This window comes from Sapajus apella, unplaced genomic scaffold, assembly GCF_009761245.1.
Source record: "Sapajus apella isolate SASKATOON/1434 unplaced genomic scaffold, GSC_monkey_1.0 scaffold96, whole genome shotgun sequence".
In the NCBI taxonomy this organism is placed as follows: Eukaryota; Metazoa; Chordata; class Mammalia; order Primates; family Cebidae; genus Sapajus; species Sapajus apella.
The window spans coordinates 5,774,570-5,792,397 of record NW_022437036.1 but is presented as its reverse complement, the minus strand read 5'-3'; the positions used below and the strand labels follow the sequence as shown (position 1 = coordinate 5,792,397).

At 38.0% G+C, this 17,828-nt stretch overlaps 1 protein-coding gene across 4 annotated transcripts in view; it reads right to left on the bottom strand.

Moving 5' to 3' along the window:
- The window catches only part of LOC116535794 (serine/threonine-protein phosphatase 4 regulatory subunit 1-like), a 77,879-nt gene that overhangs the window by 33,458 nt on the left and 26,593 nt on the right, over positions 1–17,828 (bottom strand). For 3 of the 4 annotated variants that reach the window (XM_032257197.1, XM_032257196.1, XM_032257195.1), the window contains 3 exons: positions 17,302–17,434; positions 4,216–4,322; positions 2,809–2,951 (listed from right to left, as the gene is read on the bottom strand). In XM_032257197.1, the coding sequence (XP_032113088.1) occupies positions 2,809–2,951; positions 4,216–4,322; positions 17,302–17,399 (348 nt within the window). In that variant the 5' untranslated portion in view covers positions 17,400–17,434. Of the gene's footprint in view, positions 1–2,808; positions 2,952–4,215; positions 4,323–12,396; positions 12,443–17,301; positions 17,435–17,828 lie in introns of those variants that run through there. The other variant, XM_032257198.1, reaches the window with a different exon arrangement.

Here is a 17,828-nt window from a genome sequence, read left to right as displayed (position 1 = left end):
TTGCTCCTTTAAAAATGCTTGGATCAAGGGAGAAATAAATTTTAGAATCTCTTGAAAATAATGATAGTGAAAACATGGTATATCATTAAAAATAAAATAAATTGACCCTTTGTGGAAAGCCATCCCCAAATACGCTAGCCCAAATAGAAATGATGCAAGTCTATTCACTGCAGCCATTTTAAAGTGCCAAAAGTCTGGAAATCGCCCAAATGTCCATCAGTAAGCTCTGCTCTGTTCCCCCAGTCGGGTACTGCACTGCAAGGAAAGGAGTGAGGACGCTGCAGATGTTGGTGCCTACTCTCGGGGTACTCAGAGCACACGGGACAGGGAAGCAGGAAGAGGGAGCTCCCCGCACCAGAGAAAGGGGCACGGCCGTGCAGAACACAAGGAATCATCTCAGTTGTTTACGTGTGTGCGCATGTGTTTCAGGAATGAAGCAAAAACTAAAAGAAACAGTTACCTACAGGGGAGGGAGAAGAAGTGGGGACCAGGGATAGAAGTCAGACTTCTGTGAACGTGCTTTGTTTTACAGTTTTGACTTTGCAATCAAGTAAACATTTTAAATAATTATAAATCAAAATGTACAAGCTAAAGCAATTCCTAAAAATAAAAAAAAAACAAATGAGAATAACTATATATCAGGTTGGTGGCTTAACCACAAAGAGAAGGATTAATGCAAGTGACTTTAAAACACAGTAACACGAATATGACTGGGCACTTCTAGAAGGACGTGGCCTAAAAACAAAGGAGCTATGAAAAAGTCTTAAGCTATGTTCAGTAACCCCATCATGTTGTAATACTAGGATTTTTATTTTGGATACACAGACATATACATGTATGCTAATGACATCAAGGAGCAGGATTTAGATCACACAAGTGAAAAAAGATACAACTATAAAATCAAAGAAGTGAAACCCCTATAATGCTAAATTTGAGTTGGAAATGTCAAGATAAACTTGAAGAATTTTTATCTTTTAAAAAATTGTTCTGTCACTAGAAGCAACGAGTGAGCGCCCCCCAGTACCCACATTCCGAGTTTTCTTATTATTTACCTCATAAAGGAACCTGGGTTCTTGGAGAAATGGTTGATCCCAGGGAGAGATGCAATATCACAGTGTACTGGGTCATGTTTAAAAAGATTCTGTAAATAACCTGAAGGGGTACAACTGGTCAAAGCCGGGGCAACTTGATCATCAAAAAGAATAAGTACTACAACAGATCGAAACATACCTACTATGCACAAATGCAGGAGTCCTAACAATACTCAGAGTTTTAAGACCTAACTGGCAACCTTTGTAGATTATTAAAATGCCAACGATGATTCTGGAAACTAGTAAATAAAGGGATAAAATAAAGCATTTATTCTGTCTTTCCTACCCAAACAGGTTTTCGGGGCTATAAAATAGTTGATAGAGGAAGTTTTTACAGAAGAACTCCAGCTATTAAACTAAAAAGAAATGCTGGAATTAGTATGTCAGAATTTACAGCCGCTAATGAGATACCGGATCAGGGCAGCGATCACCAGTGGTTGCTCATACAATGATGGGGAACTCTATAGAAAAGGTGGCCAAATTCAGCATTAGGAAAAGATAACCATCCAGGGCTTCTGTGCCCCCGGGATTCGATGTAGCAGGAGAACACAAACCACCTACAAAGCATTCTCCCTAAACTAGAAAATCTGAGACTAGCTGAGCTTCCAACTTAGCTACTAGTTTATAAAAAATGCCTGGAGTAGAGCAGCATCTGAACACGACAGAGATGCAATGAACCATATCCCAAATATGGGCAATTCCATAAAACTAATGACCTGGCTTCCTCAACAAATAGCAAGGGAAAAAAGTGGGGAGGGACAACATTATAAATTTTAAAAGATCTAAGAGACCTATATCACCTAGATTCAATGTGTGGACCTTGTTTGTATTCTGGTTTGAACGGCCTCTGTGCAGAAAAAAATACCTATGAGTAAACTGGGCAATTGGACCAACAACTAGACATTAGATGATGTTAGATAACTACTGACAATTTTTATATTTGCATTAATGATATTATCATTACGTTTTTAAAAAAGAGTCTATTTCATAGAGAATAATACTAAAAAGTATTCACAGCTGAAACGAGATGGTGTCTGCAAATTCTTTTGTCTGGATTGGATTTTATCTGGACAAGATAAATGAAAAAAGATTGATCAAATGCTTTTTATTTATTTATTTATTTATTTTTTTTGGAGACAAGAGTCTCACTGCATCACCCAGGCCGGAGTGCAGTGACATGATCTTGGCTCACTGCAATCTCCGCATCCCAGGTTCAAACAATGCTCCTGCCTCAGCCTCCCAAGCAGCTGGGACTACAGGCACATGCCGCCATGCCCAGCTGATTTTTGTATTTTTAGTAGAGACAGGGTTTCACCATGTTGGCCAGGCTGGTCTTGAACTCCTGACCTCAGGTGATCCACCTGCTTCAGCATCCCAAAGTGCTGGGATTACAGGTGTATGCCATCGCGCCCGGCCAGGTCAAATGTTAATGACAGTTGATGCTAGGTGTCGGGCACACAGGCATTCATTTTCATATTCTCTCTACTGTTACGTGTGTGTGAAAATTTCCATAGTAAAATGTTAAAGGAAAAGAAGAAAGATTTCATGATAAGAATGAGTGCTATCTTCCTACATGACTAGAGGAACCGTACACGGGTAGATCTTTTGTTCTCAAATCACTTAACTCTAAGAAGCTGTTTTTTGAATTATGAATATCAGCTAAAACAAGACTAAAGCGCATTTGCTAAAAAGATCTTAAGGTTATAATTTTTCAAACCTGATTGTTTGGATCTGTGAGGTACCTCACCACAATAGGTATGAGATATTCGGAGAGCACCACTGGAAAATTTGATCTGTTTTCTTGTAAAAAAATGGCAATAGGAGGAATCTGTTCCATCAGCTCAGTCCGCACTGTGGGCTCTGCAGCAATAAAAAATTTAGAAAAATTAAAGAATAAGCCGAGCATCTTACATAGTATATACTGATAGTTTCTAGCTTTTCTTACTAAAATACTTCATCAAAGAAATTAGACAAATGCAGTTTAAAAATCATTTCCCATTTAGAGTATTTATGCTGCAGACAGGCTTAAAAAGCTAATGAGCTATACAGCAATATAAAAACATAAAAAGAAGAGAGAATGACAACTCTATTATAACAAGCCATATATAAATTGAGGAGGGAGCAAGAAGTCTGCATGCTGGGCCGGCGTCCAAGAGCCATTACAACCAATGGCTTATATGCCAGACCTATGGGTTGTGCTTATTGAAATTCTAGCCAGAATGTATACATTATAAATAATTTTTTCATAAATGCACTCCCCCACAATCCACGCATCCCAATTATTTCTAAGGCAAAGCATTAAACAAAAGAGCGGCTCTAGCTCCAATATACCACATTAAATTTAACACAAATATATAATTGCTACAGCACTGTAAATGGTGACTCATTTACAAAGAGAATCCATTTAAAGACGCAAAACATCCACTTGGGCCTTTTTAAAAGCATTGTATTATATTCATATGAATATTTTTAACTAATATGGGAGCTAATACGGAAGTCTTATTTTTCCATTTTCAGTTAAAATGATCAAATTCTAAAGCCTGGGAGTCCTGAAACTTTCTGAAGTTTTCATCATTCATTCTGTAGGGAGGAGGGGGCTGCAGCACAGCTCTCAGTACCAGCAGCCCCACCACTTACCCATCTAACTCATCTCTACTGGGGCAGGGGGAAGACAACATCATCGTGTCTGCAGTACAGCCACGTGCTTTTCTTCCAGAACACCAATCATGGAGAGGTAGAATGAGAAAGAAAACTCAAGATTCCCATTGAGGGAAACTAATGACTCAGATTTTCTAACCCAAGAGGCTTCTTTCGATCTGGCATTTCTTAGCAACCAGTAGTCTGGCAAAACTCAAGAAATACAAAAGGCCTAAATGCCAAGGCAAACAGTATTCACAGCCATTAATCACTCTGATTTTCTAAATGTAAGAAAATTTCAGTCAAAATTCAAATAAGACACCCATTCTTCATGACAAAATCCATTCGTGGTTAGAAATTGCTTAAAAGTTATTAATTATAACTGTTTATCAATTAATAAAGTTTTTTTAATTAGCTATTATTGGTTATATATAATTTCTTAAAAATTCATAAGTAAAAAATAAAATTATACAATACTTATACAAACCTGCATCTTCTGACAATCTGACCACGATCGCCATTACTGTTAGGAAGTCCTCCTCATTGTTACTGAAGTCCCGGAAGACATCAAGCAGCCCTCTGGCAATAATCTGCCTATGGAGACAAAAACAATACATGTGGTCATTTGGGCCATACTGACTGAGGGACCACAAGGTTCCAGGCATTGTGCTAAGAGCAGGTAAACACACCTTGACACAAGACAAACTGAGCAACCTGTGTCCAGGAGGATGGAGACTACCTGGGAATACCCAAATTCGGCCGTTCCAATGCAGGCCAGAGTCCTACAGGAAAGGAGGCCCCCATCTTGTAGTCTGGCAGTCATCAGAGCTTGAAAATGTCCGCTTGAGAATAAGGGAAAACCCTTTTCTTATTTTCTGACTGGTTCCTCAGGCCTACATGGGCTTGGAAGAAAAGCCCAAGGCAGTCAAAGGGAACTAAAGGATCAATAAATGCAGAAGAGAAAGGCCCAAAGAGGCATCTGATGGCCTCTTAGTGACTGAATGAGGAAGTGCAGACTAGAAATTCTGCAAAAATTCTTTCAGAAAGCCTTGAGAGAGTTTTTTAAAGTCAGACATTTCTCTACATTTATTATTTTTACTTTCTTACCTCCCTGTGCTGATTAACCATAAAACCTATAAAACAAGAAGGACCTATAGATGTTTATTTTGATGGGAGTAAGGAAAGGAGGCGCTGGAGAGACTGCATCCCACTATAGGCAGAACTGGTCAAGAGAACTAAGATAGAGTCAGAAGGATAGTGAAACCACCACAGTCCACCAGCCTGAGCAATGTACAGGGGAACAGTAAGTCAGCCTGAGGCTGAGGAGCAGGCCGAGACTCAACTCAGGAAAGTCCCCCTGCAAGACGGCAAGCGACAGAGGTATGATGGGCACTACGCCGTTCTATACAGAAGGAAGCTCTGGCCATGGGGGGAGACAATGTGACTGTCGTTGCAGGACCAAGTGACCATGTCCCATCATAAGCATGATCTGAGCCAGAGCTACAGAAGGCCTACTGAGAAGAAACGTCAAAATCTCTCTAACAGCTAATTCCATCAATATACTGATCAATGAAGCAGGGAAGGGGTGGGGGACACCCTAAGGTGTGGGGCCTTCCATAAGAGTGGATCCACATGCCCAGGAGGCCACTGTGAACTGTGGCTAGCTCTAGACCACCCAAAGACAGGAAATTAAAAATGAATAAAAAATTCTTTTAGACATCCAAAAACTCTATCACCAGCAGATTGAACTATAAGAAATGATAAAGAAAGCCCTTCAGGCAGAAAGAAAATGACACCAGATGGAAATCTGAATATACAGAAAGGAATAAAGAGCACCAGAAGTGATAACTACATAAATATATATATATATATATATATATATATATATATATAAAACTTTTATTATTTAAATCTCTTTAAGAAATAATCGACTAAGTTAAAAATAGTATTTTATTACTGTGGATTTATAACACATATATAATAAAATACACGACAAAAATAACATAAAGACCAGGAGAGGAGAAACAAAGGCACACTATGACAAGGTCTTTATACTATACATGAAGTGGTAAAATACCACTGGAAGGTAGACCATGGTAAGTTAAATATACATACCATAAATGCTAAGGCAACCACTAAAACAAAAAAAATGAATTATAACTAATAAACTATTTAAAAATCAAACTAAAATCACAAAAAAGTTCAATTAACTCAAGAGAAAGCAGATAAAGAACAAAAAGGAAACAAAACAGATGTGACAAACAGAAAACAAACAGCAAGATGATATGCTTAAGCCTAACTACGTCAATAATTACATTAAATGTAAATGGTCTAAACATTCCAATTAGAAAAAGATTAATAAAATGGATAAAAAACAAGACCCAGCTACGTATTAATTATAAGAAACACACTTTAAATAAACAGATGCAAATAAATAATTTAAAAATATATTATGATAACAATAGTCCAAAGAAAGCTGGAGTATGCTAACATCAGACAAAACAGATTTTGGACAAAAGAATATCACCAAGGAAAAAAAGGTCATTTCATAATGATAAAGGGGTAAACTCATGAAGAAGACATAATTATCTCAAATGTATATATGCCCAATAAGAGAGCTTCAAAATACATGCAGCAAAAAACAATACAACTGCAAGGAGAAATAGAGAAAAGTCAATGTCAAAGTCCAGAAACAAACCCACACACATATGAAGTGATTTTTTTTTTTAAAGATGAACGGCGGAAGTCTTCAAAAAGTGGTGCTAGAAAAAATAGTCATATTGGGGGAGAAAAAAAGAACATTGACTCATTTTACACCATACACCAAAATTCATTCAAAAGACCATATATCTAATGTAAGAACGAAAACATAAAATTCCTTGAAAAGAAAAAAAAATCTTTCTGACCTTAGGTTAGACAAAGATTTCTCAGGAGCCAAAGAACATAAACCATAAAAGAAAAAAACTGATAAATTTGACTTCATCAAAATTTAAAACTTTGCTCCCTAAATCACACCACTGAGAAAATAAAAATGATGAGCCACAGAATGGAGAAAATATCTGATGAAAACTGGTATCCAGAATATATAAATAATCCTTATACTCTCATAACTCAATAATAAGCAGACAAACATCCCAATTAAAATAATATGTATTCATAAATGATCCCAACACATTATTAATACTAATAACCGAAAGGTGGAAACAACCTAAATATCAACTGATGAATGAATAATCAAAATACTATGTATCCATTCAATGGAACATTATTTAAAGGAATGAGGTACTGATGCATACTACAATATAGTGTAGCTTTTTTTTTTTTTGAAACACAGGGTCTCACTCTGTCACTCAGGCTAGAATGCAAGTGACACAATCATAGCTCACTGCAGCCTTGAACTCCTGGGCTCAAGCAAACCATGGGTGAATACTGAAAACGGCATGCTAAGTGAAAGAAGTCAGTCACAAAAGATGACATATTATCTGATTACATTTCTATAAAATGCCTGGACTAGGCAAATCAGTGGAGACACAAAGTGGATGAGTGGTTGCCTAGCAGTGGCAGATTGGAGAGGAATGGGTAGTGGTTGCTAATGGGAACCAGATTTCTTATTGAGGTGATAAAAATGTTTTAAAATTCATTGTGGCAATGTTGCACAACTCTGTAAATATACTAAAAACCATCAACTTATACACTTTAAAACAGTGAAATATATGACCCTACGCAAACTAAATCTCAATAAAGTTGTTTTATTCTTTTAAAAAGCAAAAGATTTTAACAACCTCACAAAAGAAAATGTACAAACAGCCAAGAAATACAAGAAAAAATTCTCAACATCACAAGTCTTCAGAAAACTACAAATTGACCAAGCACGATGGCTAACACCTGTGACCCCAGCACTTTGTGAGGCCAAGGCAGGCAGATTGCTTGAATCCATGAGTTTGAGACCAACCTAAGCAACATGTTGAAACCCAGTCTCTATAAAAAATGCAAAACTTAGCAAGGCATGGTGGCATGCACCTGCAGTCCCAGCTACTCAGGAGGCTGAGGTGGGAGGATCACTTGAACCCAGGAGGTAGAGGTTGCAGGGAGCTGAAATCGCACCACTGCACTCCAACCTGGGTGACAAAGCAAGGCCCTGTCACAAAAAAAAAAAAAAATGTCAAGATCATGAAAGACAAGGATAGAACGTTCCATCACAGATGGGAGGGCCTAAGGAGACAGGCAACTGTAAATGTAATGTAGCACATGGGATCCCGGAGCAGAAAAAGAACATTAATGAGAAAATGTAGACTCCAAGTGAAATCTGCAAGTTATTTAACAGTGTACCAATGCCAATGTTACTTTCTTAGTTATGATAAATGTGTCATGCTTATTTAAGCTGTAAACATTAGAGCAGTTTCCTGACCTCGGCGCTACCGATAGTTTGGAGTGGATAAGTCTTTGTTGGGGGCAAGGGGCTGCCTGGTGCATTGCAGGATGTTTAGTAGCATCCCTGGCCTCTACCCACAGAAGTCAGTAGCACCCCCGGTGCCCCAAGATGTGACAACCAAAAATATATCTAGACACTGTCTAAGATCCTTTGGAGGCAAAATTACCCATAATTGAAAGCCACTGCATTAGAAGTTGGGCAAAAGGTATAGGGGAACTAACTCTCAGTACTATCTCTGCAACACTTCTGTAAACCTAAAATTTTTTCAAAATAAAAAACGTAAAGACAAAATAAAACACAAGGCCAAAAATGCAAAAGCTACAATGAGGTAACACTACAACTACAGGAAGAACTAAAATTATCATAACAATACCAAGTGCTGACAAAGAGATGAAATAGGAATCCACAGACATTTGTAGAAGTGCGAAATAGTACAGGCAATTTGGAAAACAGTGTGGCAATTCCTCTGAAAGTTAAAACATACACTGACCAGTCAACCCAGCAATTTCACTCTTAGGCATTTGCCCATAAGAGATGAAAACCTATGTCCACACAAAGTGGAATGAAAATGTTCATACAGGCATTCATTCACAACAGCCATGAAGTGGAAAACTCCCAGTGTTCTCTGAACTGGTGAATGCAATACAAAACACAGGATATCTGTGCATACTCAGCAATAAAAAGGAATTAGCTATTGATAACAACAGGGATGAATTTCTAATGCATTTTGCTAGGGAACAGAAGCCAGACATATAAGATTATATCCCATAGGACTGAATTTATAGGAAATTCTAGAAAAGGCAAAATATTTTGCAAACATCAGAAACAAGGTCAATGGTTGCCTGGGCCCATGGTGGTCAGGGAGGGAGGGACCGCCAGACAGCAAAAGCGCAAATAAGGGAACTTGTCAGGTGATTGAAACTTTTGAACTCCACTGTGACAATGGTTGGATGACTGTATACATTTACAAAATTCATCCAAGTGAACGATTAAAGTGGGTGAAGCTTATCGTATGCAAAATATGCCTCAATAAAAGTTCTTTAAACAAAGACACTGAGAAGGGAAAAAGTCAGGGCCAACAGCAGTGCCCTGGGGTGATCTGGTGGCCTCTGTGTCCAAGTAGAAGAACTGGAGCTACTGAGGGCTTTCTCTGATCAAGTAGAAAGAGACCCGACTGCCTCTGTCCACTCCGCTGAGCAACTGACCCTCCAGGAACAATGCATGTCATTTCTGGCCATGTATGCATCAGAAGAATTCACTTTGAAAACCCACCCTGACTGCAGGAAAAAAAAAAAAAAAGACTAAAAATGTAGAATTCAAAGGTTCAGTCCTTTGGCCCAGGATACTATCGGAAGAAATCCATCAACTCAAGCCTGTACCCAGGGAGATTTACGTTGCCCTTGGGATGAAAGATCGCGATCTGGAAGCCAAGAGGTTTGGGAAAGTCAAAATAGACACTGCAGAGAAAGTCACTAATTACATTTCACCGGACCACAATCATTCAGCTTCCCTTGGGAAATCAGGCAACTAAGATCCCCAATCTGCTTCTAGGGCCATAGAACAGATAGGCAAATTTGCATCCAGCCTCAAATGGTTGCAAGGGACCTGCCCTCTTAAAGAAAGCGAGGAAAGGGATAAGAGAGGATGCCTGAAGCACAGACAACTCTACTACAGAACAGGAGAGAGCTAAAGACTCAAACAAATTGGTGCTTTGGAACCATCACCTTGGAAAATCTGGCTGCTTATATTGCAATGACCTGGAGAGCCCACAGTGGATGAGCCGAGTCCAGAAGCCTCGCCTCGACACTTAACTTGTTTGTTAGCTTTGTTAATAAGATGAAAGAAGAAAGTGGCCCTCTGGAGAGACAAACCATGCCTGTACTCAGAAGAGCGCAGGAAAACTCAGCGAGATGACATGTAGCAAGCACGAAGCAGGGTAGCGGCACACCATAAGTCCTCCATGGTGCCAGCCACTAGGATTGCAAGACAAGCAAGAAGCTGCCAACAACAAATGAACAGAGAGAAGCTTAAATAAATTATGACCTATCTATATCCTGGCATACCATGCAACCATTTGTATGGTCTTAGTATCTCTAGATATGTACTAAGTTAGAAAGATGGCCATGATACACTAAATGAAAAGAGGTGAAAAATTTTGCATATGGCATGAGCCTATTTCTTAATACAAATTACATTTAGGTATACACGTGCAATATATGTAGACATAAACACATTCATATATACATATACTTATTTAGGAAATAATCTAGAAGGATATTCATCAAACTTCACAAGGTTGTAATAGGGGAGGGAGGGAAACGCTATTTAAATTCCCGAAGTTGTTAAATATTTCAATGGGCATGTATTATGTTTATGAATTTTTTTTTTCTTAAAGATAAAGAGGATGGCCAGGGAGACCAAGGCAGGCATATCACCTGAAGTCATGAGTTCAAGACCAGCCTGGCCAACATGGTGAAACCCCATCTCTACTAAAACTACAAAATTTAGCTGGGCATTGTAGTGTGTGCCTGTAATCCTAACTACTCGGGAGGCTGAGGCACAAGAATCACTGGAACCTAGGAGGCAGAGGTTGCAGTGAGCTGAGATCATGACACTGCACTCCAGCTTGGGCAACAGAGTGAGACTCCATCTCAAAAAAAAAAAAGAGGATGGCTTAATTTTTCATGGCAACATAACCAATGTTCCCTGGAAATCCAATCATGGATTAGCCCTCCATGTCTTTGTTCCTTCTTTCCCCAATCATCCAGTTACAATCATGTGTTGAGCCCAACCAGCTCTAGACTCCGTGTGAGGAGCTTGGAATACCAGGATGAGAAAGGTCCAGGCCCTGCTCTTATAAGCTTTACAAACTAGGCCCGGAGGTAAACAAGAAAATTATGATGACCAGTAGGAACAGGACCCACAGAGAGTACTCACAGAATATGACAGGAACACAGAACACAAAGGGACTAGCCAGAGAGATGAGGAGTGTGAAGATGAGAAGTTTGGCAGAGACCTTGGATGTTGGAATGATGAGACAAGGACTTTAAGATAAGCGCGAACAGTATGGAAAGGTCCAGAGGAAACGCTGGACACGCTGGGCAGCTAACCAATGTGAGAACTTTCCGTACCTTCCACTTGACTTTTCTGTAAATCTGAAATGCTCTCAAAAATAAAGTCTGTTAATTAAAGAAAGAATTGAAATACTCTTTCAGACAAACAAAAGCTGAGAAAATTCACTGACAACAGTCTTGTACAAAACAAAAATTGTTAAAAGAATTTCTTAAGGCAAAAAGGATACCTAATAGAAATTGGCAGGTTACCAAAAAAAATCAAAAAACATCAAAAATGGTTAAAAAAAAAAAGATGGCAAATATTTAAAAATCCATTTCTTATTTGTAATTGCCTTAAGATAGCTGCTATATGAAGTACACATTGTAAAAAGTATTCTGAAACATATGAATTGTGTACAAGTAAAATGTAGGAAAATAACAGCACAAAAGACAGAGGAGGAGAAGCAGAAGAACACTGCTGTGAGGTTCTTATGCAACATCGCCAACTATACAGTATGCAAAGTGGTATCATTTTATTTGAACATGTGTCATGATGAATGAAAAAATTATACTGTAATCCCTAGAACAATCAATTAAAATTTTTAAGAAGAGGTACTGTATAACAAATAAGCCAACAGTGGGGAAAAAATGATTTTTTCTAAGGCAGGAAAAACAGAAAACAAGAATAGTTGAGACAAATAAAAAAATAAATATTAAGATGGTAGATTTAAACAAACCACATCAATAGTAACATCAAATGGAAATGATTTAAACATTCAAATTAAGAGGCAGAGATTATTCAATTAGATAAAAAGCAAGACCTAATTATATGCCTTCTATAATAAACAAACTTTAAATTTAAAGATAGATAAGTTAAAAATAAAAGTATGAACAAAAATACACCACTCAAACATTAATCAAAAGACAGCTGGAGTGTATATATTAATATCAGACACGGTAAGCTTCAGTAAAGGAGAATATTGCTAGGGGAGAAAAAAGGGACATTATCCAGTGTTAAGAAATCAGGCCCAGCATGGTGCCCCACACCTGAATTCTAGGACTTTGGTAGGCTGAGGTGGGTGGATCAACTGAGGTCAGGAGTTCGACACCAGCCTGGAGACCAAATGGTGAAACCCTGTCTCTACTAAAAATACAAAAATTAGGCAGGCATGGTGGCGCTCACCTGTAATCCCAGCTACTCAGGAGGCTGAGGCAGGAGAATCAGAATCGCTTGAACCTGGGAAGCAGAGGTTGCGGTAAGACAAGTTCGCACCACTGCACTCCAGCCTGGGGGATAGAGCAAGACTCTGTCTCCAAAAAAAAGAAATCAATTTATTCAACAAACCAGAACAATACTAAATGTGTATGCACCCAACATCAAAACTTCAAAATACGTAAAATACATATAACTAAAATTAAAAGGAAAATCCACAATTGTGGTTACAGGTGACAACATTTCTCTTAGTAACTGACAGAACGAGTAAAACAGAAAATAGATAAGCATGTATTACCCTTAACCTAATTTATAAGATACCCAAAAACATTGCAGTGCATTGCAATGCACATTCCTTTCAAGTGGATATGGAATAGTTTACTAAGATAGAACACATTTGGAGCCATAAAATAAATCTCAACAAATTTAAAAGGGAAAAAATACAAAGTATGTTCTCTGACCACAAAAGAATTAAATTATAAATGAATAACAGAAAGATATCTGGAAAATCCTCAAATATCTGGAAATACAACAACACACTTCTGAATTACTAAATGATCAAAGGAGAAATCATTATTAACATTAAAAATACTTGTGCTGAGAAATAATGAAAATGTTATATATAAAAACTTGAGGATGCAGCTAAGATAGTACCTAAGAGGAAACTGTACAATATTAAATGCAGATGTTACAAAAGAAAAGCCAAAAACAAAAAACAAAAAAATTAAACTAAGTATCCTTCAAGTAAGAAAAAGCAATTAAATCCCAAAAGTTAAAAAAAAAAAAACCCGAGAAAAAAATAATACAGATTAGAGCAGATATTACTGAACTATTATAGAAAAGAAACACACAACAGGAAACGAAGCCAAAACTTGATTCTTTGAAATAACTAATGAAATTCATAACCTTCTGGTAAGAATTATCTAGGGGGAAAAAAAAGAAAGAAGGCACAAATAACAAACAGCAGGATGGAAATGGGGCCACACTGCAGATCTCGCAGACAATTAAAAAGAAGAGAAAAAAGAAATTGCCATTTTCCAATCCAGAATGAAATAACAGATTTAAGCAATGATTATTTGTGAACTCTGAAATCACCAGAAGAAAGATTGGTGAGGAATTTTATAATGAAAAAACAAAACACCTGAGCCCACTGCTCAATATGAGATCTCTAAAAGTGTGACAACTAGACATTGTTTCCTGATGTTTTGTAATATGAACTTGACAAAACAACATATGAGGTTTTGTTTTTAAAAAAAATTGAAGCAGAATATAATCAATTCTCCAAATGTGGTTTTCAGTTTACAGAAAGGACAGAGCAAATGATGCCATGAGAATGATGACCACCAAACACAGAATGTGGAAAATTCTCTAAGCTAATAATCCCTTCAACAAATAGATGATATAGAGAAAGATGAAAGAAAGAACCATTGGAGATTAAAAGGAGTTTAAGATCAAAAAGAAAAAAAAACTGTAAACAAAAACAGATTTAAGAGACACATCTACCTAATGAAATGTGTAGACCTTATTTGGATCATGATTCAAACAAATCAACCATAAAAGGTATTTTTGAGATAGTCAGGAAAACTTGGTTCAGTTTCTTTGTTTTTTTGGCTTTTCTTTTGTAACATCTGCATTTTATGTTGTACAGTTTCCTCTTAAGTACTTAAGGACATAGAATGGTAAACTGGAAAGCATTGTTGTTGATTTTGTTAAATGTGATGATATTTCAGTTAGATTTGCTCTAAGTTCTTAACTGGATAAAATATGATGTCCCAAATTTCCTTTAAAATGCCCAGCCAAAAAAAAGCATAAAACTTCTGCAGAGAAAATGACCAGACTGTATTGGGAAACTAAAGAAAAACCTAGATAAATGAAAAGATATACCATGTTTATGGACTGGAAGTCTACATATTACAAAAAGGGCAATACTCTCCAAATTGACCTATAGATTCAATGCAAACCCAATCAAAATCCTAATAGATGTTCTGTTTTGTTTTATTTTGTTAGAATCTGGTAAGCTAGATTTAAAATTTATATGGTAATACAAAGGACCAAGGATAACAAGTCATGCCAAAGAAGAAAAACAAGATAAGAAGACTTGTTATATCAAATATCAAGACTTACTACAAATCTACAGTAATCAAAACAAGGCAGTATTAGCGGAGGGAACCACTGGAAGAGAAGAGAGAGTCCAGACAAAGACTGTAAACAGAGGCTGGACTATTACAGAGGTGGCACTCCAGAACAGTGAGGAAAGAACACATTTTTGATAAATGACACTGTGACATTAGAAAAATGAAGCTAGAGTCATTTTTCAAATGATAAAGAAAAATTAAGTTCAGGCAGATTATAGACTATAGTATATTTCTTTCACAGGAAAAAAAATAAAGGTTTTAAAGCAATATAAAGAACTAGAGAAAAAAGCTTCTAAATGCCCTAAGTATAAAGGAAAATGTCAAAAAATTTAACTACATTAAAGTGAACAGCTTGTGTGCCAGGTACAGTGCTCATACCGTTGAGGCCAGGACTTTGAAATCAGCCTAGACAACATAGTGAGACCCTGTTTCTATGCAAAATAAAGTCACTGGGCATGTGCCTGTAGTCACAGCTACTCAGGAGGCTGAAGCAGGAGGATCTCTTGAGCCCAGGAGTTTGAGGCTCCAGCCATGAACTGCACCACTGCACTCTAGCTGGGTAACAGAGCGAGACTTGTTACCTTGTTACCCAAAGTCTCAAAAAAAAAAACAAAAAAAAAAAAAAAAAAAGAATAGCTTCTGGTCACCAAAAGAATACCACAAAGGGAGTTTAAACACAAGCCACCAGTTGAAAGATGTTTATCATACATAATTAACAAAGGTTTGAAATCCAGAATACACACAGAATTTCCACAAATCAATAACAAAAAGACAACCTATCTTCTCCCTGCCAATTCAACCAAAGATTTGAATAGGCACTTCACAAAAAAGAAATACGAATGTTCAACAAACATGTGAAAAGGTGTTTAAACTCATAGTAAGGAAAACAAAAATTCAGATCACAAAGTGATACCATTATATACACTACCAAACTACTGGATTGGTTAAAATACAAAAATCTGGCAATACCAGTTGGCAGATAAAATGTAGGACAAAGGTAAGGCCGGTGGGCATGGTGGCTCAAACCTGTAATCCCAGCACTCTGGGAGGCCGAGGCAGGTGGATCAACCGAGGTCAGGAGTTTGAGACTAGCCTGGGCAACACAGTAAAACCTCATCTCTACTAAAACTACAAAACTTGGCAGGGCATGGTGGTGGGCACCTGTATTCCCAGCTACTTGAGAGGCTATGGCAAGAGAATTGCTTGAACCCAGGAGGCAGAGGTTGCAGTAAGCCAAGATCACGCCATTGCACTCCAGCCTGGGGGAAGAAGTCAGACTCCATATCAAAAAAAAAAAAAAATAGTAGGGCAAAGGTAGGAGTATAAATTGATGTAACCACTTTGGAAAACTGGCATTGTCTACTAAAGTAGAAGAGAAGCACACACCGTCACACAGCAGTTCTTTCCTGGGTACATGTCCTACAGAAATGCATACTTGTGTGTCCCCAGATACAGCTACAAGACTGTTCACAAGAAAACTGTTTGTAATAGTCAAAAAGCTTTCAACTCTTTAACAATAGTAGTTGGATAAATGTCAGTATATTCAAGAACACTATTAAAAAAGAACAAATTCAAACTATTAATATATGCAAAATCCATAAAAGTAACACATTCTGCATGATTTCACATATATAAAGTCCAGAAACAACAAAATTAAATTACATTATTTGGCGGTAGATAGGTGCCGAAACTAGAAAGACAAAAAAGAAAAAAAGACATCATTCAGGATATCATCATTCCCTAGCAAAAAAGGAGAATAATAATGGACTCACCTGCAACATTAAATGGATGCATCCAGTAACAACCTTGTGAGCTTGCTATGATTTAATAGATGAAAGGGCTTAGCCTATATTTGGCATGGAATGTAACTTTTCTTGTTTCTTTTTCTTTTTAATAGAATGTAATTTTTAAAATTCAGAGTCAGTGAAGGTAAGGAAAGAGTGGTGTAGTTAGGGACTACATGGGGAAGGACAAAAGCAGGGAAGCTCAGAGGACAGTTTAGAAGGAGACAAGCCAGTACTGCAAGTGGCATGAAAAGGTACCTGTAACAGGTAAGGACAGCAGAGGACAGAAGGCAAACCTGAAGGAGGCGAGGGATCCAGGACAGATGGCCTGTCAAAGGGCAGAACAGGAGGAGAGAGACTTTCAGCTGAGAAAGGAGGGGAGAATGCTTTCAAATTCACAGAAGTTTGGGTAGAGTGTAAATGGAAAGAGAAGCCTTAGTTCCTGCTTTCTTGAGGAAATTAAGAATCAAGGTCATCTGCCTAGCCAATGTGAGCCTGGAGTCGAACCCTGCCAACATCACACACAGTGACAATGGAGCATGGCATGACATACTGTCACCGAGGTCCCTGATGCACAGTGCAGTCAAAAAACAAAGCGGGCAGACAGTGCTTCCAACTGATGCTTCTTGGTGCTTCTCAATTAAGGAATGCATGACTTTTCTGAGTACTGTATATGTGAAAGAAACTCAGTTAGCAATCCTAATCACTTAAACACCAGGAAATTCGTCACCATTTCCTTTTATTGTGGTCAGTAAAACAATAACAAAAATAATGAAAAAGCCTAATAAGATGGGACCATTCAGACACAACCCCAGCATCCTGGAGACCATCTGTATCCCACCTACCTCATCATCCATGAAGTCACCTGAAAGCTGTCGCAGAGAAGTGGCCCCAATTGTCAGCTTAAAGCACACAACACAGTTGTCAACACACTGCACAGGCCTAGTTGGACTTACCGGTTGAAGGTGTTCTCGCTGAAGGCATACTTCTCCAGGCGAGTAAGCGGAAGCAGGTTATCCTGGCCTGGAACATCCAAGAAGGCTGTTACTCTCATGCTGTTGCAATCTGGACCATAGTCTTCAAATCCATCTAAAGAGGAAGGGTGGGGGAAGAAAAACAACTCAAAATGGCGCATCAACTGTGACAAGTCACACTTCGGTCAAGACATGGCCTTGTGGCATACTTTCTACCTTCGCAAGAAGCCCTTTCACAGCTAAAGTCTCTCAGAATCACAAAGTGGAGAATTCAGCCAAAATGAAATGGTCAGTTGAAAAACCCCAAAAGAAAAGTAATAGGAACGAGAGTCACAGAGAAGAGCCAGACGCCTTTCTTTTGGTGCAGGCTGTCTAATGCATGGGTGAAGGGAACCACTCCTCTACTAGAGAACTCAGCAAGTTAGCAGATGCTCACCTCTAAGAAAAACAGCCACGTGGGGCTGTGCAAACAGGTTAACGCAGTCAAAGGAAAAACAAATCCGTTTGGC